Genomic DNA, 26,278 nt, shown 5'->3' on the forward strand with positions numbered 1-26,278 from the left:
GCTGTTTTCTCTGGAGCGTCAGAAGCTGAGGTGACCTTATAGAGGCTTATAAATTCATGAGGGGCATGGATAGGATGAATAGCCAAGATCTCTTCCCCAGGGTAGGTGAGTCCCAAGCATGAAGGCATAAATTTGAGTTGAAAGGGAAAACATTTAAAAGGGGCCGAAAGGACAACCTTTTCATGCAGAGAGTGGAATGAGCTGTCAGAGGAGGTGGTGGAAGCTGGTACAAAAGGTACCTGGATGGGTACATAAATAGGAAGGTTTAGAGGGATATGGGCCAAATGCTGGCAAATGGGAGTAGATTAATCCAGGATATCTGGTCAGCATGGACGAGTTGGACAGAATCCTTACATTGTGGATGCAAGCCCTTTGGCCCATCAAGGGCTCCGACCCTCCGAAGAGTATCCCACCCAAACCCATTCCCTTACATTTCCCTGGCTCATGCGCCTAACCTACACATCCCTGAACACTACGGGCAATTTAGCACAGCCAATTCACCTAACCTACACATCCCTGAACACTACGGGCAATTTAGCACGGCCAATTCACCTAACCTACACATCCCTGAACACTACCGGCAATTTAGCACGGCCAATTCACCTAACCTAACCTGCACATTTTTGGTGGAAGGAAACCGGAGCACCCAGAGGAAACCCATGCAGACACGGGGGAGAATGTGCAAACTCCACACAGACAGTAACCTGAGGCTGGGATTGTACCTGGGCAGCAGTGCTAACCACAGAGCCACCGTGCTGCCCCATTTCCGTGCTGTGTAACTCTACGACTCTGTGATTATTTTCCTGGGGCCCTGGCCAATATATATCTCGCAATCAGAATCACAAAAATAGATCCTCAACATTATCACACGGCTGTTTGTGGGAACTTGCTGTGCATGAATTGGCTGTCCTACACTATAACAGCTTCTACACTTCAAAACATACTTCATCGGCTGTCACATGTTTTTAAAATGTCTGGTGACTGTAAAAAACGCTACATGAATGCAAGTCTTTTTTTCTTTTTAACACGCCATGAAAGGTTATTGATAACAGGGTAGTGAGGCAAGTTGTATTATTGGAATCGTAACCCTGGGCTAGACAGATTCTGGGTTCAAAGCGCGCTAGGGCAGGTCCTGGGATAAATCTGGTCATTTGTCTGCTCCCAGAAAGAGACCTTGAGAAGTTGCTAAATCGAGATAGTAAGCAAACTGGCTCCCTCATAATGTTTTGTGAAGTGTTTCTGCCAAACGTGCCAGATCTGGCCTGAACATGATTCCAATCCCACACAACATGGCTGACTCCTAACTTCCCCAAGACCACCTAGAGATGGGCAGCAGGCTCTTGCCAATATCTTTACAATTATCTGCTTTCTAAGAAACAGGGCATAATTACTGTAGTGGTATTTCAGTGGAACCAAGTGACAGTGCAACAAGTGATGTCTTATTGATTAGCACCTTCATAATAGATCTGGATGTATAACTGGTTAGGATGCGAGTTGAATTCTAGTGATAGGTTTTTTTAAAACTCATGAACGTGGATGCTGCTGACAAAGACAAAGTTTGTTAATTGGTCTAGAACAGAGTGGCTTGCTCGGCCATTTCAGAGAGCATTTAAAAGTCAACCACATTGCTTGGGTTTGGAGTCACATATAGGCCAGACTAGGGAAGGACGGCAGATCTCTTTCCCTAAAAGGACATCAATGAACCAAATGGGTCTTTCACAATAATTGACGACAGTTGCATGGCCACCGTGACTGAGACTAGTTCTTGAATTCTGGATTTCATGAATTAATTCAATTTAAATTCTACCAACTGCTAGGAGAGAATTCATACCTATATTCCCAAATTATTAGCCCAGGTTTCTGGATCACTAACCTGTTGATGTTACCATTATACCACCATCTCTCCCTTGTTTAGATGAGAATGGTCTTGGGTCAGTAACTGACCTTTGATGGTGAACAGGCTAATGGCAAATAATGGGAGATGTGGAGTTTGACAAACATTATGAGAGTAAATGTTTGGGAACCAACTGGATCCGCTCATGCTAGGGTTGCCCTGGATCATTCTGGCAATGCAAAAATGATTTGGCCTTAATGGGATCTTGCTGAGCACAATTTGGCTGCAAAATGGTGATTCCCCCACAAAATGCATGTTGCTGTTAATCACCTTAGGACATCCCAAGGATGCGATGATCTTATTATAAATGCAAGCAGTTCTGTTTTGAAATTCTGCATTTGGTCACTAAGGCACAATATTCACAGGATCCTCAAACAGTGGACACAGCTATCCCTTTCCAATTATTCCTCAAAATGGTGCAAACATTTTACTCCTACTTCTGGTCTTCCTATCGGAAAGATGCTGTGAAACTTGAAAGGATTCAGAAAAGATTTACAAGGCTGTTGCCAGGGTTGGAGGATTTGAGCTAGAGGAAGCGGCTGAACAGGCTGGGGATGTTTTCCCAGGAGCGTCGGAGGCTGAGGGGTGACCTTTATAGCCATTTATAAAATCACGAGCAGCATGGATAAGATAAACAGACAAAGTCTTTTCCCTGGGGTGGGGGAGTCCAGAACTACAGGGCATAGGTTTAGCGTGAGAGGGTAAAGATATTAAAGAGATCTAAGGGGCAAATTTTTCACACAGAGGGTGGTACGGGTATGGAATAAGCTGCCAGAGGAAATGGTGGAGGCTAGTACAATTGCAACATTTAAAAGGTATCTGGATGGATATGTGAATAGGAAGGGTTTGGAGAGATATGGGCTGGGTTCAAAGTTTGTGAGAAGATTTGTAGCTCGGATGCTCGTTGTTGTGGTTCTGTTCGCTGAGCTGGGAATTTGTGTTGCAGACGTTTCGTCCCCTGTCTAGGTGACATCCTCAGTGCTTGGGAGCCTCCTGTGAAACACTTCTGTGATGTTTCCTCCGGTATTTATAGTGGTTTGTCTCTGCCGCTTCCGGTTGTCAGTTCCAGCTGTCCGTTGCAGTGGTCGATATATTGGGTCCAGGTCAATGCGCTTATTGATTGAATCTGTGGATGAGTGCCATGTCCCTAAGAATTCCCTGGCTGTTCTCTGTTTGGCTTGTCCTATAATAGTAGTGTTGTCCCAGTCGAACTTGTCATCTGCGTGTGTGGCTACTAAGGATAGCTGGTCGTGTTGTTTCGTGGCTAGTTGGTGTTCATGGATACGGGTCGTTAGCGGTCTTCCTGTTTGTCCTATGTAGTGTTTTGTGCAGTCCTTGCATGGGATTTTGTACACTACATTGGTTTTGCTCATGCTGGGTATCGGGTCCTTCGTTCTGGTGAGTTGTTGTCTGAGAGTGGCTGTTGGGTTTGTGTGCTGTTAGGAGTCCTAGTGGCCGCAGCAGTCTGGCTCAGTTCAGAAATGCTCCTGATGTATGGTAGTGTGGCTAGTCCTTTGGGTTGTGGCATGTCCTCATTGCGTTGTCTTTCCCTTAGGCATCTGTTGATGAAATTGCACGGGTATCCGTTTTTGGCGAATACATTGTAGAGGTGTTCTTCTTCCTCTTTTTGCAGTTCTGGTGTACTGCAGTGTGTTGTGGCTCTTTTGAACAGTGTCTTGATGCAACTTCTTCTGTGTGTGTTGGGGGGTTGCTTTCGTAGTTTAGCACTTGGTCTGTGTGTGTGGTTTTCCTGTATACCTTTGTGGTGAGTTCTCCGTTAGGTGTTCTCTGTACCATCACGTCTAGGAATGGGAGTTGGTTGTCCTTTTCTTCCTCTGTAGTGAATCGGATTCCTGTGAGTGTGGCGTTGATGATCCGGTGTGTGTTCTATTTCTGTGTTTTTAATGATTACAAAGGTGTCATCTATGTATCTGACCCAATCAACAAACACATCGACCTGGACCCAATATACCGGCCACTGCAACGGACAGCTGGAACTGACAACCGGAAGCGGCAGAGACAAACCTCTATAAATGCCGGAGGAAACATCACAGGAGGCTCCCAAGCACTGAGGATGTCACCTAGACAGGGGACGAAACGTCTGCAACATAAATTCCCAGCTCAGCGAACAGAACCACAATATGGGCTGGGTGCTGGCAGGTGGGACTAGATTGGGTTGGAATATCTGGCTGGCATGGACGAGTTGGATCGAAGGGTCTGTTTCCGTGCTGTACATCTCTATGACTCTACTCACCATTAGCGCCATGATGATCTGAGGAGCTATAAACCAAAGAGCCTTTTCTACATCTCCACTTAGGGGACATTTCAAGAGCAGGGCAGTCAGGTTCAAAAACGACACCACATCCTGAATCAAATGGACAAAGCAAGCCAGAGTGAGGCTGTGTGAGAGTACAAATGGCCTCAAAGAGAGCGACTAACAGAAAGTGAGGACTGCAGATGCTGGAGATCACATTCGAAAAGTGTGGCGCTGGAAAAACACAGGAGGTCAGGCAACATCTGAGGAGCAGGGGAATTGGGCATAATGTGTGACGGTTCATTCCCGATGAAGGGCTTAAGCCTGAAATGTCGATTCTCATGCTCTTCAGATGCTGCCTGACCTGCTGTGCTTTTCCGACAAGACACTCTCAAACCAGAACATGACATCTCACCTGATGCTGTCCTTTCCAAAGGTTGGTGACCTCAAGGCCCTGTGCGATGAACTTTACAATGAGGTAAAACTGCTGCTGTGTACACCTTTCAATAAAACAGTGGAGCAGGTCGACGAGAGGAATTTCCAGCGAGTGAATGAACTGCTGTGTCACCCTTGGAGCTGGAGAGGCACAGAAAACAACTTGATTATATTTGCACGATGGAAAGGAGAGCAGTTTAAAAGCTGAAGTGTGCTAACATCGCACTTGCTTTATAGAGACGGAGAAATAAAAAGGAGACAGTTTGATGCATCATAAATGTCCTATCACGCAACAAGATTTATACAATCTACAAGATGCCACATTTGGAGTATTGAGTGCAGTTTTGGGCCCTATATCTCAGGAAGGATGTATTGGCCCTGGAGCAAGTTCAGAGGAGGTTCACGAGAATGGCCCCAGGAATGGAAAGCTGAATATATGAGGAACGTTTGAGGACTCTGGGTCTAACTTGATGGAGTTTAGAAGGATGAGAGGGGATCTAATTGAACATACAGAATTCTGAATGGCCTGGACAGAGTGGATGTTGGGAAGATGTTTCCATTGGTAGGAGAGACTAGAACCTGAGGGCACAGCCTTAGAGTAAAAGGGAAGACCTTTTAGAACAGAGCTAAGGAGAAACTTCTTCAGACAGAGAGTGGGGAATCTGTGGAATTCATTGCCACAGAAGGCTGTAGAGACCAGGTCATTGAGGATGTTTAAGACTGAGATAGATAGGTTCTTGAGTATCAAGGGGATCAAGGGTTACAGGGAGAAAGGGGGAGAATGGGGTTGAGATACTTATCAGCCATGACTGAATGGTGAAGTAGACTTGATGGGCTGAACGGTCTAATTTCTGCTCCTATGTCTTACGCATCATCAGGCCTCCAGCATCTTCCAAACCTACAACCACTTCCACCTAGATGGCAAAGAGCAGCAGAAACATGGGAACATCATCCCCTGCAAGTTTCTGTCCAAGCCAGTCACCATCCTGACTTAGAAATAGACTGTCATTCCCTCACTGTCGCTGGGTCAGTGTCCCTTTGTAACAGCACTGCGGGTGTTGCTGCATCACAAGAATTGCAGCAGCTTAAGGAGGTAGCTCACCAGCACCTCCCCCAGGGCGGGACAATAAGTGCTGGCCCAGCCAGTGACACCCACATCCCGTGAAAGAACCAAACAAATAAGAAATTCAAAATCTGTGGTAGCCCTTGCTCTCCATCACGGATTCATACAGACTCCAATTTGTACCCTCCACTGGCTGTCCAGGATTTCATTCTGAGATTCACCCATTAACCATGTCCCAAAGCACTCTCTCCTCCTTTAAGGTGCTCCTTATAGAATCATAGAATCCCAAACAATGTGGAATCAGGCCATTCGGCTCATAGAGTCCACACCACCCATGCGAACAGCATCCCATCCAGGCCCACCCTCTTACCCTACATTCCCCTTGGTTAACTCACCTATCTGCAAATCCCTGGCAATTTAGCACAGCCAATCCACACTCCCCTGCACATTGTGGGAGGAAACCAGAGCACTCGAAGGTAACCCCACACAGACACGGGGAGAATGTGCAAGCTCCGCACAGACAGTCGCCTGAGGCTGGAATCAAACCCAGGTGCCTGGCGCTGTGAGGTAGCAGTGCGAACAACTGAGCCACCATGCCACCCTAACCTACTTCTTTGATCAAACTTACAGTTGCCACTCCTAATATTACCTCCCGTGGTTCGGTGTCAGACTTTGATAATGCTGATGTGGGGTGATTTCTGTGGGTATTTTACATCATTAAAGCACTTATCAATGCAAATTATGACTGAGTTAGAACGGGCATGTTATCCTGAGCCAGTAAAACACTTGGTGAGCATTTGTACACCACGGTGTCACCGAACTGAAAGCATCTACGATTAGAGAAGGATTTGTGGAAGAGAAGGGTGTGTGGGTGTAGCCAAAGGAACATTTTAACATATTTTCCAAACATCTGACCTTTTATAAAGAAAAGCATGGTGTAAGGAAAGGTAAGATGATGATGATTGAGACACACGTTTGGTGGGAGGGTGGGGGCGGGGAGGAACTGGATATATTCTGGTTCAAAGTGTCACAAATGCAACCTGGAGCCAATCAATTCATTTGTTGCGGAATTCTCAATGGAAACAGCTCATGCTGTAATTACACAGAACATAACAGCGCAGTACAGGCCCTTCGGCCCTTGATGTTGTGCTGACCCGTGAAGCCGATCTGAAGCCCAACTAACTTACGCTACTCCATTATCAACCATATATTTATCCAATTACCATTTAAATGCTCTTAAAGTTGGTGAGTCTACTAATCTTGCAGGCAGTGCGTTCCATGCCCTTACTACTATGAGTAAAGAACCTACCTCTGACATCTGTCCGATGTCTATCACCCCTCAATTTAAAGCTAGGTCCCCTAATGCTAGCCATCACCATTCAAGGAAAAGGGCTCTCACTGTCGTCCCTATTTAATCCTCGGATCATCTTGTATGCCTCTATTAAGTCACCTCTTAACCTCCTTCTCTCTAATGAAAGCGTCAAATCCCTCAACCTTTCCTCATAAGACCTTCTCTCCACACCCAACATCCTGGTAAATCTCCTCTGCACCCTCTCCAAAGCTTCCATATCCTTCCTATAATACGGTGGCCAGAACTGTACGCAGTACTCCAAGTGTGGCTGCACCAGAGTCTTGTACAGGTGCAACATGACCTCATGGCTCCGAGTTTCGTTACCAATAAAAGCTAACACACTGTACACCTTAACAACCGATCAACCTGGGTGGCAACTTTCAGGGATCTATGCACATGGACACCAGCGATCTCTCTGCTCATCCAGCCAACCAAGAATCTTACCATTAGCCCAGAGCTCTGTATTCCTGTTCCTCCTTCCAAAGTGAATCAGCTCACTTTTCTGCATTTAATTCCATTTGCCACCTCTTAGCCCAGCTCTGCAGCTTATCTATGTCTCTCTGTAACCTGCAACATCCTTCCGCATGGTCCATAAGTCCACCAACTTTAGTGTCGGCCGCAAATTTACTAACCCATCCTTCTACACCCTCATCCAAGTCATTTATAAAGATGACAAACAGCAGTGGCCCCAAAACTGATCCTTGTGGCACACCACTAGTAACTGAACTCCGGGATGAACATTTCCCATCAATCACCACCCTCTGCCTTCCTTCAGCAAGCTAATTTCTGATACAAAGCGCTAAATCACCCTCAATCTCATGCCTCAGTATTTTATGCAATAGCCTACCATGGGGAATCTTATCAAATACTTTACTGAAATCCATATACAGTATATCCATATACTGCTTTACCCTCATCCATCTGTTCTGCAGAGGCACTAGAGGGTCTTCAAAGGATCACAGCTACATTATTAGTGTCCCATAGACAGTTTCCATTTTAAATCCTCTGCCTGTATTTGTAAGGAAATATTTGAAAGAAAGTCTGCAGAGATTCAAGATTAATATATTGCAAATCAATAATGCGGCAGTATCTGTCATTGCTCATCGCTCCAGAACATAGCCAATCTCTTAGAGAACATCAAATGCAATGTATAAATCAGACTAATTCAACTGGAAGCAGTTGCCAGCTGGCAGCCCGAGTAATCGGTGCAACGAATACAGCCAGACTGTGCAGGAAGCCTTTTTTGGAGCGTCACATTGCAGCTTTAGGGGTTCTTATCAAAGAGTCATACAGCACAGAAACAGGCCCTTCTGCCCAACTGGTCCATGCCGACCAGAGAAGCGGTTTCTCTTTTGTCCTCAACTTGTGGGATGTCGGTAGGCCTGGCCTGGTTAGGATCTCCTGTCTGTCAAGTCTGCACAGAATGCTCAGAACTTGCTATTTCTATAGCTGCTGCCACATGTACACTGACAGGGCCCAGCGTGAGCTCAGCACCACCCTTCTTGTCTCTCAGCGGGCTGATTTCACATCCAGTCCTGAAGCAGGAAATATGCCAGTAGTTTGCAGCTCTGCAGAAGAGTTGTATTCAACTCAAAAGAGAGAGAACTTTCCTCCAGTAAGTCAGTATGGGCGAGACTCTAGCCGCTGTCTTCAGCATCTGCTCTGAATTCTGTTCCCCAGCTCCTAACTCCCTCCCTCTCTCTGGCAACTGTCTTTGGCTGAATCAGTTATATATATCTGTGCCATTGCTAAGACTGCCTATTTCCACTTTAGTAACATCCATTTCAGCTCACCTGCATCTGAAACCTTCACCCATGCTTTCATTGTCGCTAGGCTTGGCTATTCCAACATACTCCTCTTATCAGCTACTTTAGATAAACAGAACTCGTAAATACTTGTAGGCAAATGAAATATTAGCATTCTTTTCAAGAGGGTTAGAACACAAGAGCAGACATATACTGCTGAGGCTGTATAAGACTCTGGTCAGACCATATTTGGAACATTGTGAGCAATTTTAGGCCCCGTATCTAAGGAAGGATGTGCTGGCGTTGGAGAGGGTGCAGAGGAAATTCTCAAGAATAATCCCAGGGAATGGAAGATTGAGGGGAGACTTAATAGAAACTTACAAGATAATACATGGCTTGGAAAAGGTGGACGCTAGGAAATTGTTTCCGTTAGGCGAGGAGACTAGGACCCGTGGACACAGCCTTAGAATTAGAGGGGGTCAATTCAGAACAGAAATGCGGAGACATTTCTTCAGCCAGAGAGTGGTGGGCCTGTGGAATTCAATGCTGCAGAGTGCAGTGCAGTGGAGGCCGGGACGCTAAATGTCTTCAAGGCAGAGATTGGTAGATTCTTGATGTCACGAGGAATTAAGGGTTACGGGGACAATGCTGGTAAGTGGAGTTGAAATGCCCATCAGCCATAATTGAATGGCGGAGTGGACTCGATGGGCCGAATGGCCTTACTTCCACTCCTATGTCTTATGGTCTTACGAAGGGCTTGTCATTTGAGGAGGGGGTTGAGGACTCTGGGTCTGAACTTGAAGGATATGGGGGAATCTGATTGAAACATACATAATACTGACAGGCTTGGATAGAGTAGCTGTGGGGAAGATGTTTCCACTACTTGGAGAGACTAGGACCCTGGGGCACAGCCTCAGAGTAAAGGAATGATTCTTTAGAACCGAGATGAGGAGGCATTTCTTCAGCCGGAGGCTGGTTAATCTATAGAGCACATTGTCACGGACGACTGTGGAGGCCAAGTGATTGAGTATTTTGAAGACAGAGATAGATAGGTTCTTGATTAGTAAGGGGATCAAGGGTTACAGGGAGAAGGCAGGAGAATGGGTGGAGAAACAGATCAGCCATAATTGAATAGTGCAGCAAACACAATGGGCTGAATGGCCTAATTCTTATGGTCTTATATACTCAAATTGTCAATCAACAAAGACCTTGATTTTAAAAATTCTCACTTTTTTTTTTCAAAACCCCCTCAAATTTGGCTTCTCCCTTCCCAATCTCAGTATTCTCCACCAGCCAATCAACCATCCCAGACCTCGGGGTTTCCCCAATTCCAGCATTTTCACGTTGATGGCCACACCTTCGGCTATCAAGGCCACTGAATTTCCTGCTGAAATCAATCTAGCTCTCCTTCCTTTCAGACACTCCTTAAAACCGACCTCTTTGGACCAAGCGTTTGGTCAGATGTCCTGATTATTTCTTTATGTGGCTTAGTGTCAAATCTCGTTTTATAAGAACTCCTACTTTGGATCATTTTATTATGGTAACTAAATTTAATGAATTGAGCTACACTGTCTTCAAAACAGAGGCGAACAACGATCTGAAAAGGAAATTTTCTGTGGACTCGATGGAATGAGACCTTTCAGGGCGACAGGCGAGAGCAGGGGTATGGGACCATCTGCATGTCCCCACGGAGAGCTGGAATGGACTCAGTGGGCCAAATGGCCTTGTTCAGTGCCATAAATGACTCTGGTGTGAGGTGTTGTCACCATTTACATTATGTACTTTGAATGAGACAAGCTGTTTACCTGCGAGCAAGGCTTTTAGAGCACTGAACACAGAGGGGATGGCAGTCTCGTTATCACAGTCAGAGCAAAGCTCGGGGGTTGAACTGTAGATCCGTAAAAATTCAAGTTGTTTATGGAGAGATTCTGGGTCATCAGGGAAAGAGGGAAGTCGGCGAAGAACTTGAAAACATGTCCTCTGGTACAAGTCAGCATGCTTCAATTTCTGTGTGCCTCCACTCCCTGCATCACCCTCCTCCTCCTCCTCTCTCAGGCACAATTCGATTTCCAGGAGGGCAGTAACGCCAAACACAGTCAGATTCTGCTCTAATCTTCCGTCCCTGTCCGAATGGGACTGCAGAACTGCACCCAGGAGCCCTGCGAGCTGGGTGAGCAGGGAGCGCAGAGAGTTGCCTGTGTGCTTGTCAGGTTGCAGTGGAGCCTGTAAGACAACTCGACTCAAAGCCGACAGGGCGGTGATGAGCAGCTGCTCAGTCGCCGGTCTCCACTTCTTGCTGCTCGCTGAGGACAGCCAGGCGTTGGAGAGGAAAGCAGCAAACTGCTCCAGGTTCAGTCGCATGCTTTGCTTCCGTTCGACGACGGTCTGGATGGAGACAGTCAGGAACCTCTGGACGGCGTCCAGGAACTCTGGCCAGGCCGGACACTCTGTGCAGGAGGCCAACCTGCTGCCTGCCGGAAACAGGGAGGCTGTCACCTTCTCCAGGATGTCGCCGGCGTGCGCCAGTTTGAAGACTGTGTTCCGGCTGGTGCCCGTCTGCAGGACGGCGAGGAGGGAGTAGGACCGGCTCAGCGCCTCCAGACATTTGGAGGCGTTGACCTTTTCTGGTTTGGGCTTGAGGGCCGTGACCAGGGATGCCAGCAGAACAAAGCAACGGAGGTGGTCATAGCAGGGCAGGCTGTCCAGCCTTAGGCCACCAAGAAGGTCTAAAATCCACAGGAGGTGATCCAGTTGAGTCTCGGAAAAGGTGTGGGTCGATGGGTTTTTAACCAACAGCACATTCGGAATGTTAAGAAGTGAACTCTGTTGAGGGGACTCGGGCTGGGATCCCAGTGACTCCGAAACACTGCTCTGCTGGTTATCAGCTTCTTGACTGGTATCAACATCATCGCTGAGGAGGCACGCGGGCAGGTTAAACCCAGTGTCCAGTAGCAGGTCACTCACCCCTTCCAACAGACGCAGTAAAACGCCATGGTGCAGCGGCCGCATTTCTGGGAGCAGGCTGCTGCGGAGCAGGCTCCTGCACATCGCCGGGATGGAAACCCGGTTTTCCAAGCCTTGATCCTGCTCCGCCGCCTCCCGCAGCAACAGGTTCGCCGTCACCACGTCCGCCAAGTGGGCGATCTCAGGCTCGGGGAGATGGGGCAGCAGCAGGGCGATGTTTGAAGTGACCAGGTGCCAGTGCGCCACGGCGTACGTTTCGTCGTCGATGGAGCTGATCTCCCCGTCCCAGGCCTGGGCGCCGGCGCTTTTGACCGCCTCCTTCCCCGACTGCACGACAGACACCGCAGCGGATCTCAGCGACATCTCCTGCGCCTCAGTCCGCGAGCCGGGCCGCATCATGACGCCCTTCATTTCCTGGATCGCCAGCAGCTGCAGCAAGTGGCGGCTCAACGCGTCTTTCCGGCCCTCCCGAGGGAGACCGCTGCCGAGGCTCCACGCCCCGGCCTCAGCGCCTCCCGGCGAGACATACTTGCTGCAGTTCAACCTCAACATGTGATCCAGCTCCAGCCAAGTGGAGCGGAGGATCAGGACTGAGCTCTCAGCCCTCAGGGCCCATGGGGATGAGTCTTTGCCGGAGGGGTCCTTGACCACGCGAAAGAGAGGCGTCACCACCGCTCGCATCGTCTTATCCATCAGAAGCTGCGTGCGTGTAATGATCGGCACTGGCGTTTTGTCGTCCAGGCACTTCATGTTGAAAAGGACAGCGTTCAGCAGAGTGCTCATCGCCAGAGCTTTCAATGCCGTGTCCACGTTCCCGGTTAGATCCGGAATCAAGGCTTCCAGGCAGTTCAACATCAGGTCCCAGATATCCAGGGCTTGACCAGGCGGAAGTTCCAATAGGCACTCGCGGAGCTTCTCAGTGAGGCCTACCCACAGGACAGGCCGCCTCAATTCATCTGCAGCTGGCCGAGAGATGATGGCCAACACCTCCTGGAACAGCCGTGGCAGCTGCCGCAGTTTGGTGTACGTTTCAAAGAGGGTGCACAGCAGCGATTCCTGGGCTCTGCGGACCCGCGGGTCACTGGTGTCAGCGTCCACCCACGCCGCCGACACCAGGTCATCCAGATTCGGCTCCACAATCGAATGATTCAGCAGGATCAATGTCCTCAGGCACCTGAACCAGGCCGGTGCCTCCTGGCGGGGGTGGGACAGCAACATGGCCGCCACCCTGCAGTACAGGGCGAACTGCACTCCCCTGCACCGGATTTTGTCCACGGCGACATTGTAGACGTCGCTGCCCAGGACAGAGTTCAGCAGCTGGTCCAGGGCCAGTAACCCGGGATTCCAGTCTGCAGGCTCCTGTCCAGCTCCATGACCCAACGGTGTAGGGAAGTGCAGGGTGACAAGGAATCTGGCGAAGATATGGAAACAGAGCAGATGATTCCCTTCCCTGCAGAAGGACTCGAGAGAGAGTCTGTAGAGCAGCGGGACTGAGCCCGCTATGACGGCGGAGTGCAGTAGCATACCGAAGAGTCCAGCGTCGGTCAACGTGGAGAGCATCGTTTCGACAGGGGCTACCAAGTCCTTGGATGAGCTAGCCTTCTTTTCCTGCGACCTATCGTCTTGCAGCAGCTCTTGCCTGTAAGAGTTCAGGAGATCGGAGTGGAACAGGCCGCTCTGGAGGGCGGTCTGGATCCTCTGACACACCTCCCTGCTGAGGTGCTGCCGCACGGCCGCCACATCCTCGCCTGTCCAGCACCTCGAGCACAGCAGGTGCCTCAGGAGCAAAAAGGGCCGCAGGAGGGAGCTGCAGACCTGCAGGAAGACCCGGCACCGGTTGCACTGCTGCCTCTGAGTGACGAGGTACAGGTCAAACGCCAGCAGGAGGACGTCGAAGAGCTGCGTAGATCGCAGGGCCTCCGTTGACTTTAACCTCGAGCACAGCAGCACTGACAGCCTGCACAGCAGATCCACCAGCAGCTCCCACTTGCTGCTGTAGATGAGAGCGAAGGCAGGAGAGGTCAGAATACCATGACAGCAGCTCAGCACCGTCGCTAGGTTTGACGGGTTGGCATTCAGCCGTTCTTCTCTGGAATGTTCCTCAATCCGATCATTTATAATCTGAAATTAAAATTTTATAAGTTTGCAATATTTCTCAGACAGGCGTTGACATTTCATATTAAATACTGAAATATGCTTTCAAATTAATGAAGAAAGTTTACAAACGTGTTATAAAATACATGTGATTTATGGCAAGCAGATCGTTTCACCCAAGGGTCTATATTGGTGTTTTTGCATTCCACACAAGTCTCCTCCTTCCCCACTTCACTGATAGATTCATAGATTCCTTACGTTGTGGAAGCAGGCCATTCAGCCCATCGAGTCTACACTGACCCTCCAAAGAGCATTCCACCCAGACTCAACCCTATCTCTGTAATTTTGCATTTCCAATGGTTAATCCAGCTAGCCTGCACATCATGAACAATTTAGCATGGCCAATCCACCTAACCTGCACATCTTTAGACTGTGGGAGGAAACTGGAGCACCCAAAGGGACCTTTGTAGACACAGGGAGAACATGCAAACTCCACACAGACTGTTGGACAAGGCTGGAATCGAACCCAGGTACCTGGTGCTGTGAGGCAGCAGTGCTAACCACTGAGCCACCACGCTGCTCCTATTTCACTCCATCAAGATATCCTGTCACCTTCTCCCTAATGTGGTTACGTGGTTTCTTCTTCAATCCCTCCATGCTATTTGCCTCAAACACTCCCAATTTCCTGTCTGCTCAAAAACCTGGACAATAAGTCTAGATCCACTCAAGAAGAAAATAGAGGGCTTCAAAATGAAATGGTGAAGTCGTTTGCTAACAATTCAATATAGGGACGATAAGATAAGTGGTGTTTGTAACTGCTACAGCAAATAGAATGCGAGCAGCAACATCTGGAAGAAACAATGTCAGTATTTCAGCTATTTCATCAGTGCTGAAAATTTATAGATATCTGTCCTAGTGGGCAAAATGGAAAGCAGCAGAAAGAGATGCTGCTTGATGATATGAATATTATAGAGCTTACAGTGGATATAACAGGATGGTGTAAGGTTGAGATACCACAACCAGCAGAATCTCTGGTTGGAGTAATGGCAGGTAGCAGCACCTGTAAAAGGGCCATCTGATAGTGAGCTAAGTCTACTAACACCTTCATGAGCCTGAACAGATCAGAAATAAAGCAAAGGTCACCGCATCCCACAGCCTTCTCTTCATCTCCAGCCTGTTCAGTCCCTTGGAAGTTGAAAAGTACTTTTAAAACTTGTGTTGTTCAGATACTTTGCATTTCCAGTATATCCATTAATTCTTAACATAACTTTTTTTTTAAACTTATGATCATGAGAGCCCAGATGAGATCAGACCCTGCGAGCTGCTGACAGATATACCTATCTATCAGAAAACCTTGCTACTTTCCCCCTCAAGACAGCCAGGACATGGGTCAAGACATTGCAACAGGAAGAGGCCATTCATCCCCTCTCTTCAAGCCTATTTCACAGGCTCACCTTAAACCAGTGTTGTACAACGCTTAGCACTGGCCTTTTTCACCTTGCCTCACTAGTTGACTGTTGCAATACAGTCAAATCCCACCAGAGAGGCTACACAGAATCTCGGCTGATAGTGGACTGAAGGACTGCTGCATTGACAGAGGAGCCTTCTTTTAGGTGAGATATTATTCAGATATCCCTTCCGCCCTCTCAAGTAAATGTAAAAGGTCCTCCGGCAATATTTCCAAAATTATCTTTGCCCAGTGTTATGGACCAGACCAGACCCTCTCAAAATATATTAAGGAGGTAACCTCGATCCTAATTTTTCCTTATTTTAAAAGGAAATATCAAGTGCTGAGTTTCAGCTGCAGTTCCATTTGTCAAACTATTCGATGTTAAACGAAACACAATTTATTCAAACACTATGGTTAACATACAACCAAAGAAAGAAGGACTTGGAATAACTTTACTCTACTGGAAAACTTAAAATAATGATAGATACAGTAAATATTACTACTTAACTATTCCAACAGACTGTTTCACATGTAGTTCCCCAATCCAGAAGGAAAGAACATTAAAAGACAATTCTGAGAGAGAGAGAGAGAGAAAAAGAAAGGAAGGGGGGGAATGAAGAGAGAGAGAGAGACAGACCGGGGAGGGGGGGGGAAACACAGAGAGAGAGAGAGAGAAAGAGAAAATTTAGCAGATGGGAGAGATTCACTGCTTTCAAAGCCTGCTGACACCCAACAACTGCTGAAAGCCAACAAAACAAATCTTGGATCTGTGAGAGCTTAACCACACCCGTTCAGGCAGCTTCTATTGTTCTAACTTTTTAACAAAACCCAAGGCCTCACAAGTTGTTTATCTTCTCATAGGCTGCACATCACCTTTCCCCCAATCCCTCTCTAAACGAAACCAGGACAAAACAAACCTCTTAAAGCCACAGCATCATCATACCAGTGTCCTGTCAAATATTTATCTTCAAATGTACATCATCAAACAGATTCTCTGGTCTTGATGCATTGCTGTTTTGAGGATGCTGACTTGTTTGCAAATTCCCTACTAGACAGCAGCGACCATGAAAATGTTTTGGTGCCTGTAAAACATTTCAGGAGGTCCCAAATGACGCTATATAAATGCAAATTTTTTTAAAGCATATCAAATTCAATAGTCACCAATTATCCCACTTCCGTCAGAACTAAGTTAACTAGGCTAGAGGGAAACGGTTATTAATGACAATAGATTTATGTCACTGTGATGTACAAAGGTACTTTTGAGTTATTTTACCTGTGCAATGGTGGCATGAAGAGTGATAATCTTCCCTTTCTCAATCAGTTTCTGCAACTTTTTGCTATGAAGAATATCATCCAGATAAATCCACAGACCCTCCAGAATTTCATCTCCAAGCTGTAGCTTTTTACTGTAATAGCCAGTCAATGCACGACTTACCCAATCCACTAAAACCTTTGTGTTTGAAAGAAAATGAAGTAGATTAGTACTTTTTTAAAAATCCTCCCAGAAATTTGGTTTCCATTTAGAAGGTAAGGCAGCAGATATATTAAAAATAACACTGTGAAATTGTGTGCCTTGGACAAGATTTTAAACAACCTGGAGATGGATATTTATGCCACTTATATTTTCTTTTCTTACTCTGGGGAAGAGGTCTGAAGAGGTACTCAGCAGACAAAAAAGAACTCTTCACTGAGCTTTATTCTTTCACCGGAACATAGAAACAGGAGTAAGCCATACAGCCTCTTGAACCTGTTCTGCCATTCAGTAAGATTATGGCTGATCCGTGGCCCAACTCCATATACCTACCTTTGGCCCATAATCCTTAACACCTTAGCTTAACAAAATTTTGTCTATCTCAGATTTAAAACTAACAACTGATCCAGCCTCTACTACTATTTGTGGAACAGAGTTCCAAACATCTACCATCCTTTGAGTGTAGCCGTGCTTCCTAACATCTCTCCTGAATGGTCTGGCCCTAATTCTCAGACCTTGTCTTTTCCTATTCATATCTAAAGGCATTTGATTAAATCACCCCTTAACATTCTAAGGTGTAGAGAAAACAGGCCTAATTCATAAAATCTCCCCTTATAACTTAGCCCTTGAAGTCCAGGTATCATTCTTGAAAACCTACATTATACACCCTCCCAGGCCAATACATCCTTCCAGAAGTGTTGGATGTAGGTTTGCTTGCTGAGCTGGAAGGTTCGTTTTCAGACATTTCGTCACCAAACTAGGTAACCTCTTCAGTGAGCCTCCGAATGAAGCATTGGTGGTGCAGCCCGCTTTCTATTTATACATTTGAGTTTCCTTGGGTTACCCAACTCAAACATATAGACAGAAAGCAGGCTACATCACCAGTGCTTCATTCGGAGGCTCACTGAAGGAGTTACCTTGTACGGTGACGAAACATCTGAAAACGAATCTACATCCAGAACCTCAACCTGAGCTACAAATCTTCTCAAAACTCGCTTCCAAAGGTGTGTTGCCCTGATCTGCTCATAGTACTCCAAGGGAGTTATTTTCTATCCCTAATTGCTCTTTATTGCTTGACCATTTCAGAGGGCAAATAAAAGTCAACCATATTGCTGAGTCTGCAGTCACACATAGGCCATACTGATAAGGATGGCAGATTTCTTTCCTTATCAAGTACATCAGTGAACCCAATGGATTTCTACAATAAGTGATGGTCATTGAGATGGTCACCATTACTGCACTTAGCTTTAAGTTCCAGATTAATTGGTTGAATTTCAATTCCGCAAATTGCCATGGTGGGAATTGAACTTGCCTCTTCAGAACGTTAGCTGTGGCCTCTGCATTACTAGTCATATGCTAGTACCACCATCTCCCACTCACAGAACATAGCTTGGTCTGATCAGATTGTTGAGGCTGGATCTGAACTCACGTTTAATAAAGCAACATCTGACCAATCACCACATACTCTCACTTAAATGTATGTGTTTTTACCCTAATAATACCTAATCACATTAAAATATTTTGCTCATTAGTTTCCTCTCTGCAAATAATTACAACTGACGGGACAGTAACACAGTGGCAATGTCACTGGACTAACAAATCCAGAGACCCAGGGATTAAAAACAAGGACGAAAATTTTGAAACCAAAGTAACAGAGTCAAAAAGAGTTTACCAAATGCACACACCTGCTCCTTGTTGGGCAGAAAACACTGGTGCGAAATCCAGGCAAATCGAGCCAGTTTTAGCTTGTCTTCCCATGGGGTCTTCGCACTCTTTAGCTTTAAATGAATCCCAGAATAAATTGTAGCCATGATCTGAAAACAAAAGAACAACCTTTAAAGATTTAACATCGACACAGCTGCCCAGTGATTTAATGCTGACTCCCGACATTAATTATCGCGTGTCTAGTTTACCGATGGTTAGTGCTGAAGTCTTTCAGTCAGAGGTTTGCGGATTCAAGTCCCAGTCCAAGACTTCAGCACAAAATACAAAATCGACAGTGCCTGTCTTCTCCAGGACCCTTTCAAAGCCATATAGGATGGGCAATAAATGCTGGCCTTATCAACAACATTCACATCCCAATAACAAATAAGATAAAAAATTGCCATCTTTCAGCTGAAATGTTGAACTGAGGACCTGTTGCCTCCTTGGGTGGAAGTAAACATTCCCATATATCTATTTGGATTCTTCCTTTAAACAGTGTGCCAACAGTGTTACATACAGATTCCCCATATCTCTACATAATGAGAAACTATTTTCTATAACTCTATATATAGTTTAGCTAAACTCCCATACACATAGATTGAGGAGCACATATGTAAGGAGCACCTTACATATTTCGATACAGAATATTTCATAATCCGATATAATCAGGTAGAGTCCCATTTCCCTATATATACTGAGTATCCCAGAGCTCTGGTTGCCAAGTATCCAATCCAGTTCTCTTAGTTGATTATAACCTCACTGCGAAGCCTCTTCCAAGGACGCACACCTCAAAGAAGTTCTCCTCCCTCTACAGCGATCCACACCTTCCTGATGAAAAGCTCATGCTCGAAAAACAACTCTCCTGCTTCTCGGATGCTGCCTGACCGGCTGTGCTTTTCTAGCACTACACTTTTGACAAGTATCCAATACAGTTAATTTATTATGTCCTTCCATAGAGACAGATATCTCACAGTGCTACATATTTACATAGGATGCCAAATTCGATATGTATAGTTAAGTGTTCTAGACTCCTCTGTATGTTAGAGTACACGCCTATATATAATGAAAGCCTCCTAGTCATATCATGGGATTTAACTGATTTCCATACATGCAGTCCCCAGGTTGTGAATAGGTTCTCTTCTCAAGACAATTTGCAAGTCAATTTGTACTGAATTGAAACACAATGCAGGACGTTATAAAATAGTCTTTTGTAAGTACAGGGAATGTTTCTATGTTGAACCTTTAAAATTATACCTTGCATGAGATCGTGTTCACAAAAGTATGAGCATTCATAAGTCAAACATTTGTAAACTGGGGGACCTCCTGTAATTACACCTGTTCTGGATTCCCTCACAAGCGCAAACAGTTTAAGGATGGCACTGCTGCCTCACAGCACTAGAGTCCCAGGTTTGATTCCCGCTTCGGGCGACTAACTGTGTGGAGTGTGCACATTCTCCCCGTGTCTGCGTGGGTTTCCTTCGGGTGCTCCAGTTTCCTCCCACAGTCCAAAGATGTGCAGGTCAGGTGAATTGGCCATGCTACATTGCCCATAGTGTTAGGTGCATTAGTCAGAGGGAAATGGGTCTGGGTGGGTTACTCTTTGGAGGGTCGGTGTGGACTGATTGGGCCGAAGGGCCTGTTTCCGCACTGTAGGGAAATTTAATCTAATCTAATTTAAAACTTTGCTAATTTAAGACACTTTAAAATGTTAAAAGTTAGCACTCAGCCTTCTTTTTGCCACGGAAAGAGCTCCAGGCTGTTCAGTCTCATGGAAGTTAAAGAAAACCCCTGAATCTATGATGCTGACAGACGAGTACCTGTTTACCAGAAGTTCTCTCCATCTTTGCTGCCAGATCACATTTCCCCAGCCAGGTGGTCCCACGTTTACCACAGGACATGCTGAGACAGAGAAAGAGGCCATTCAGACAGCTGAATGACTCAGATTCTGCATGTCCACTTACATGTCCACTTACTCAGATTCTGCATGTCCACTTACAGCATGCACCACATACAGTTATAATGTCCCACACCTCCACATGTATCAGAATACTCAAACGCCATAAGAAAATCATAAGACACTGGGACAGAGGTCAGCCATTCAGCGCATCAAGTCAACTCCAGCATTTAATGAAATGATCTGAAAATTCTGGACTCCACTTTCCTGCCTTATCCTCATAAACTTTAGATTCCTTTAGTGATTAGAAAACTGTTGATCTCAGCCTTGAATAGACTTCACGATCAAGCCTCAACAGGCCTCTGCAATAAAGAATTCCACAGATTCACCATCCTCAGAGAGAAAGGAAAGTCTTCATCTTAAATAGGTGATCCCTTATTCTGAGATAATGCCCTCTGGTCCTACACTCTCCCACAAGAGGAAATAACCTCTCAGCAGCTGCCCCATCAAGTCCCCCCAAGAATCTTATATATTTCAATAAAGTCTCCTCCTGTCGTTGCATTCGACACAGTGTAGTTTTACCTCTTTCGTCTTTATTCCCGGCCCCGGAGGGAGAGAGAACGATCGCCCGTATGCACAGTGACGTGGATTCTCGGTTTTCTTTCGAACAGCAGTTTTTTAATGAATTATATAGTCATTTACAGGGAGGAGCAACCAGATAATGCAACATACATATTGATTGGGAGACCGTTACAATCAGCGAGTATCAAAAGTAAAGATTAAACCATCTGCTGTTACACAATGAATGTTCTTAACCCTGTTAACTGGCTTCACATATTGAATACTTTTCACCTTGTTAACTGACTTTACATACTGATTGCTTCTTCATCTTGTTAAAAGGCTCTACCTCATGAATGTTTTTCCACTACCCTTGCTTCCAGCATCTCATTGTTAAGATTAGATTAGACTACCTACAGTGTGGAAACAGGTCCTTCGGCCCAACAAGTTCACACCAACCCTCCGAAGAGCAGCCCACCCAGACCCATTTCCCTCTGACCTGTGTACCTAACACAATGGGCAATTTGTCATGGCCAATTCACCTAACCTGCGCATCTTTGGACTGCGGGAGGAAACCGGAGCACCCGGAGGAAACCCACGCAGACACGGGGAGAATGTGCAAACTCCACACAGACAGTTGCCCGAGGCTGGAATCGAACCTGGGACCCTGGTGCTGTGAGGCACCAGTGCTAACCACTGAGCCACCGTGCCTATCTGATCTGAGTCATGCTCACTGAACCTTTTGTTGCACAAAAACTTAACTCTTTCCCTACTTGCTCATACCTTACACACATTCTCACTCCCATTCCTCTAAACTCCAATGAATACAAGTCCAACTTATTCACCTTCTCATACAACAACCCCTCCATAGCTAGAAACAATCCAGGGAACTTTCTCTGGACTGCCTCCAATGCTGATATATCTGTCCCTAGATAAAGGGGCCAAAACTGTGCACAGTGTCCGTGAGTGTAGTCTGACTAATGTCTTGTATAGTTTTAGCAAGACTCTGCTATTGAAATACTCCACGCTATCTATATAGATAAACATAATGATATAGACTATATTTACATACATAAGATGCGCTGTACAATCCCAGTATGGACAGTTACATACACTCTGCCTAATCCCTACATATTCACCATTCAACAGATTTCCAGTAACAATTTGTTAGTGTTCCATACTTCTATACATATATATCACACACACATAAGAGTGTCTGACATGCCTCTATGTAGTTATATACACTCTCTCCCCAACCCCTATATATTTACAGTTCTATATTTATTGTTAGTGTTCCAGATATTTATGTTATGTTGAGAAAACATATTGCTTCACATGCCTATAGTAGTTATATACGCTTCCCCATTCCTATATATTTACATATAGGAAGCTCTGCAGACTTACGTCTGAAGTTAGTGTAAACATGTAAGTGGTCTGATTTGTAAATTTGCAGACAACATGTGGAGTTTTGGATAGTAGGAAGGTTGTCAACGGGTACAGCAGGATATAGATCAGTTTGAAAGTTGGGCAGAGAAATGGCAGATGGAGTTTAATATAGACAAGTTTGTGGTGATGCATTTTGGGAGGTCAAACATAACAGGAAAGCATTCAGTAAATAGCAGGACTCTTGTGAACATTGAACATAGCTCCCCGAAAGTGGCAACACTAGTGGATAAGGTAGTAAAGAAGGCATACAGCATACTTGCCTTCATTGGTCAGGGCACCGAGTATAAAAATTGACAAATCATGTTGCAGCTGTCTGAAACCTTAGTTCGGCCACTTTTGGACGAATGTGTGCAGTTCTGGTTATTACAGTACAGGAAGGATGTGGATTGCTGTGGAAAGGGCACTAAAGAGGTTTTCCCGAGATGTTGCCTAGATCGGAGTGTAGCAGTTCTAAAGGAGAGGCTGGAGAAACTTGTTACTGTTTTCATCAGAGCCTGGGAGGCTGAGAGGCGACCTGCTGCAAGTTTATCAAACTATGAGAGGCAGGGATTGGCTGGATAGTTGGAGTCTTTTTGCCAGGATGGAAATGCCAAATACGAGGGAGCACAGGTTTAAAGTGAAATGGAAGAAGTTTAAAGAAGGAGAAAGTGAGGTCTGCAGATGCTGGAGATCTGAGCTGAAAATGTGTTGCTGGAAAGGCGCAGCAGGTCAGGCAGCATCCAAAGAGTAGGAGATTCGACGTTTCGGGCATAAGCCTGAAGAAGGGCTTATGCCCGAAACGTCGAATTTCCTGTTCCTTGGATGCTGCCTGACCTGCTGCGCTTTTCCAGCAACACATTTTCAGCTCTGATCTCCAGCATCTGCAGACCTCACTTTCTCCTCGAAGACTTTAACCTACTGCTAATCCTCTTGCAAGGATGCCTTCCTTGAAGAAGCTCTCTTCCTCCCTCTACAAGGATTTCAGTGAGTCCCTCTCTCACTGCACACCTCAGGTCATCTCCTCTGCACAGAAGCTCTTCAGCCACGTTCTCAAACAGACTCGCTACCAGAAGTTTAAAGAAAACAAGTGAGCAAAGCTTTTTTAGGTGGGGGAAGTAGGTGCCAGCAATGTACTGCCAGGGGAGGGAGTAGAGAGAAAAAAAAAGAACCTGCAGATATTAGAATCCAACGTAGACAAGCAAGAGGCTGGGAGATCACAGCAAGCCAGGCAGCACCAGGGGGGTGGAGAAGTTAATGTTTCGGGTATAAACCTTCTTCAGGCGGTAGAAACAGATGTGATAGCAATGTTGAACAGGCATTTAAACAGACACATGAGTAGAAGGAGTCTAGATTAGAGTGGTCCTGGGAAAGCACAGCAGGTCAGGCAGCATCCGAGGAGCAGGAAAACTGACGTTTCGGGCAAAAGCCGTTCATCAGGAATGAAGTGCCTACATGAATAGAAGGATATACACCATGTGCAGGCAGATAGAATAGCATCATGGCCAATGCAAACACAGTGGGTTGAAGGGCCTGTTCCTGTGCTGTACTTTTCCATATATATATTCCATATCTATAATTACCAAGTGTTCCAGATGCCTTTATCTATGACAATGTCCAGCATGCCAAGGCAGTTATATCGACTCCCCATGCCTTATGTATTTGCAGTTGTCCAACTTCACAAACCCATATCTATAGTAATAGTAAAAAGTGAGAACTGCAGATGCTGGAGATCAGAGATGAAAATGTGTTGCTGGAAAAGCACAGCAGGTCAGGCAGCATCCAAGGAACAGGAAATTCGACGTTTCGGGCAAAAGCCCTTCATCAGGAATGAGGAAAGTGTGTCCACACTTTCCCCATATCTATAGTTACCCAGTGTTCCAGACTCCTATATCCAGGACAATTTCCCACATGCCTATATGCAGTTATATACATTCCCCCATCCTTTATATATTTATACATGTAAGTCTCTGGAGTGAATTAGCATCTGCAGAATTGTAATTGCAGATACATTCTATTTTGTTCAAAAAGCACACAATCTGCAGGCAGTCAATCCATATAAGCTTTTATAAATTCCTGCTTTGTAAATAGAACCAGTCTGACTCAAGACTTGAATGCAGACAGATTCTAGCCTCACACCTTTAATACATTGTCTGAGCTGAGATGTCACTTTTTCAATAAAACCTTAAGTTATCTCAAGAATGTGATTTGAAAGACATTCTGGAATTTACATTTTAATGAACTAAAATCTGCAACCCATTCTAAAAGATGAAAGACTTAACATCAATCTAGGTTTATTCAATATATTGTTTCAATTGCATGACACTGTGATCTTTTGCTAAAATTTCTGTATTTTATGATCCTACCCCACTAGCTACCTGATGAAGGAGCAACACTTCGAAAGCTAGTGTTTCCAAATAAACCTGTAGAACTATGACCGGATCATAAAGTCATTGTGTTGTTTGATTTTTAACTTTGCGAAAGTGAGTAATGCAGATGCTGGAGATTAGAGTCAAGAGCGTGCTGCCGGAAAAGCACAACAGATCAGGCAGCATCCAAAGAGCAGGAAAATCTACATTTCGGGCAAAAGCCCTTCATCGGGAATCCTGATGAAGGGCTTTTGCCCGAAGAGTCTAATTTTCCTGCTCCTCGGATACTGCCTGACCTGCTGTGCTTTTCCAGCAGCACGCTCTTGATGTTTAACTTTGTCCAGCCCAGTCCAACACCGGCTCCTCCACAGCACATTTAGGTTACAACCTCCCTATAGTTACCCAGTGTTCCAGACTCCTAAAAATGACAGTGTCTCACATGCCTATATGTAATTATATACATTCCCCCATCCCCTGCGTATTTACAGTTGTACAACCTCCCAGACCTATATCTATAGCTAAGAGTGTTCCAAACTCCTGTACAGTATAGGACATAGTATCCCACATGCCTATGTATATAGTTATATATATATCCCCATTCCTATATATTTACAGTTTACCAGCTCCCAGACCCATATCTATAGGTACCCAGTGTTCCAGTACCTATATAAATATATACCATGAATATTTACAGTCAGACAGACTCACCTTCACAGTCAGACCCCTCCAGCTCCAGGCTGTGCTGCACCACGTGCTCCCTGCAGCACCATGTGACCCTCCCCGGAACCCTCTGACCTTTCACCCCTGACCTCCCCCCTCCCCCGCAGCCAATCAACGTGAAGCCGAGCGGAGGCGCCAAAGCAACGGCGGCGCCGTGACGGGAGGCCCCCGAGCCCCGGGCCTGGAGGCCAGCGCGAAGCCGAGGACAGCCTGAGGCCTTGGGCCCCGCTTCCTGTCACCTTCCCCCCCCCCCCCCCCCGCTCTCTCTCCCCCCCCCCACACCCCCGTGCTGTAGGAGCGAGGCCGTCATGCAGTAAGTTCACCGGGACCGGGGGGGGAGGCGGCGTCGTCGTCGTCGTCGGCGTCCGGGCCTGCCATTGGCCGTAACGTTAGTGCATTAGTCCGGGGGGTCAGTGTGGACCTGTTGGGCCGAAGGGCCTGTTTCCACATTGTGTAGGGATTCTAATTCTAAAGGAGCCGGGCTCGGGTAAAGAATCACCCCCCACACCCCCCTCACCCCCAACCCCCCACACCCCCAACCCCAACCGAAACATCCTTATCCCCTGAAGGACCCCCCCCCATCCCCTGAAACTGCCAGCCCTCATTCCCCCCACCCTGTCCCCATCACTCTCTCTCTCTCTCTCTCTCAATCCCCCACCCTGTCCCCATCACTCTCTCTCTCTCTCTCATTCCCCCACCCTGTCCCCATCACTCTCTCTCTCTCTCTCATTCCCCCACCCTGTCCCCATCGCGCTCTCTCTCTCTCTCATTCCCCCACCCTGTCCCCATCACTCTCTCTCTCTCTCTCATTCCCCCACCCTGTCCCCATCACTCTCTCTCTCTCTCTCATTCCCCCACCCTGTCCCCATCACTCTCTCTCTCTCTCATTC

The 26,278-nt window shown here is 46.3% G+C and overlaps 2 protein-coding genes across 3 annotated transcripts in view; one reads left to right on the forward strand and one right to left on the reverse strand.

Annotated features, from left to right (window-relative positions):
• urb2 (URB2 ribosome biogenesis homolog) overlaps positions 1 to 25,414 on the reverse strand; it is a 35,790-nt gene extending 10,376 nt beyond the window's left edge. Inside the window, exons 1-6 of one of the 2 annotated variants that reach the window (XM_060831780.1) lie at positions 25,377 to 25,414; positions 18,407 to 18,535; positions 16,524 to 16,700; positions 10,548 to 13,827; positions 4,564 to 4,724; positions 4,149 to 4,259 (exon numbers count right to left, since the gene is read on the reverse strand). In XM_060831780.1, coding sequence (XP_060687763.1) covers positions 4,149 to 4,259; positions 4,564 to 4,724; positions 10,548 to 13,827; positions 16,524 to 16,700; positions 18,407 to 18,532 — 3,855 coding nt within the window. In that variant the 5' untranslated portion in view covers positions 18,533 to 18,535; positions 25,377 to 25,414. The remainder of the gene's footprint in view (positions 1 to 4,148; positions 4,260 to 4,563; positions 4,725 to 10,547; positions 13,828 to 16,523; positions 16,701 to 18,406; positions 18,536 to 25,376) is intronic. The other variant, XM_060831781.1, reaches the window with a different exon arrangement.
• An 89-nt stretch (positions 25,415 to 25,503) lies between these two features.
• taf5l (TAF5-like RNA polymerase II, p300/CBP-associated factor (PCAF)-associated factor) overlaps positions 25,504 to 26,278 on the forward strand; it is a 51,168-nt gene continuing 50,393 nt past the window's right edge. Inside the window, exon 1 of the mRNA XM_060831060.1 lies at positions 25,504 to 25,701. The gene's annotated coding sequence lies outside the window, so the exon portion shown is untranslated. The remainder of the gene's footprint in view (positions 25,702 to 26,278) is intronic.

The sequence above is a fragment of the Hemiscyllium ocellatum genome, chromosome 10 (genome assembly GCF_020745735.1).
Source record: "Hemiscyllium ocellatum isolate sHemOce1 chromosome 10, sHemOce1.pat.X.cur, whole genome shotgun sequence".
Classification (NCBI taxonomy): Eukaryota; Metazoa; Chordata; class Chondrichthyes; order Orectolobiformes; family Hemiscylliidae; genus Hemiscyllium; species Hemiscyllium ocellatum.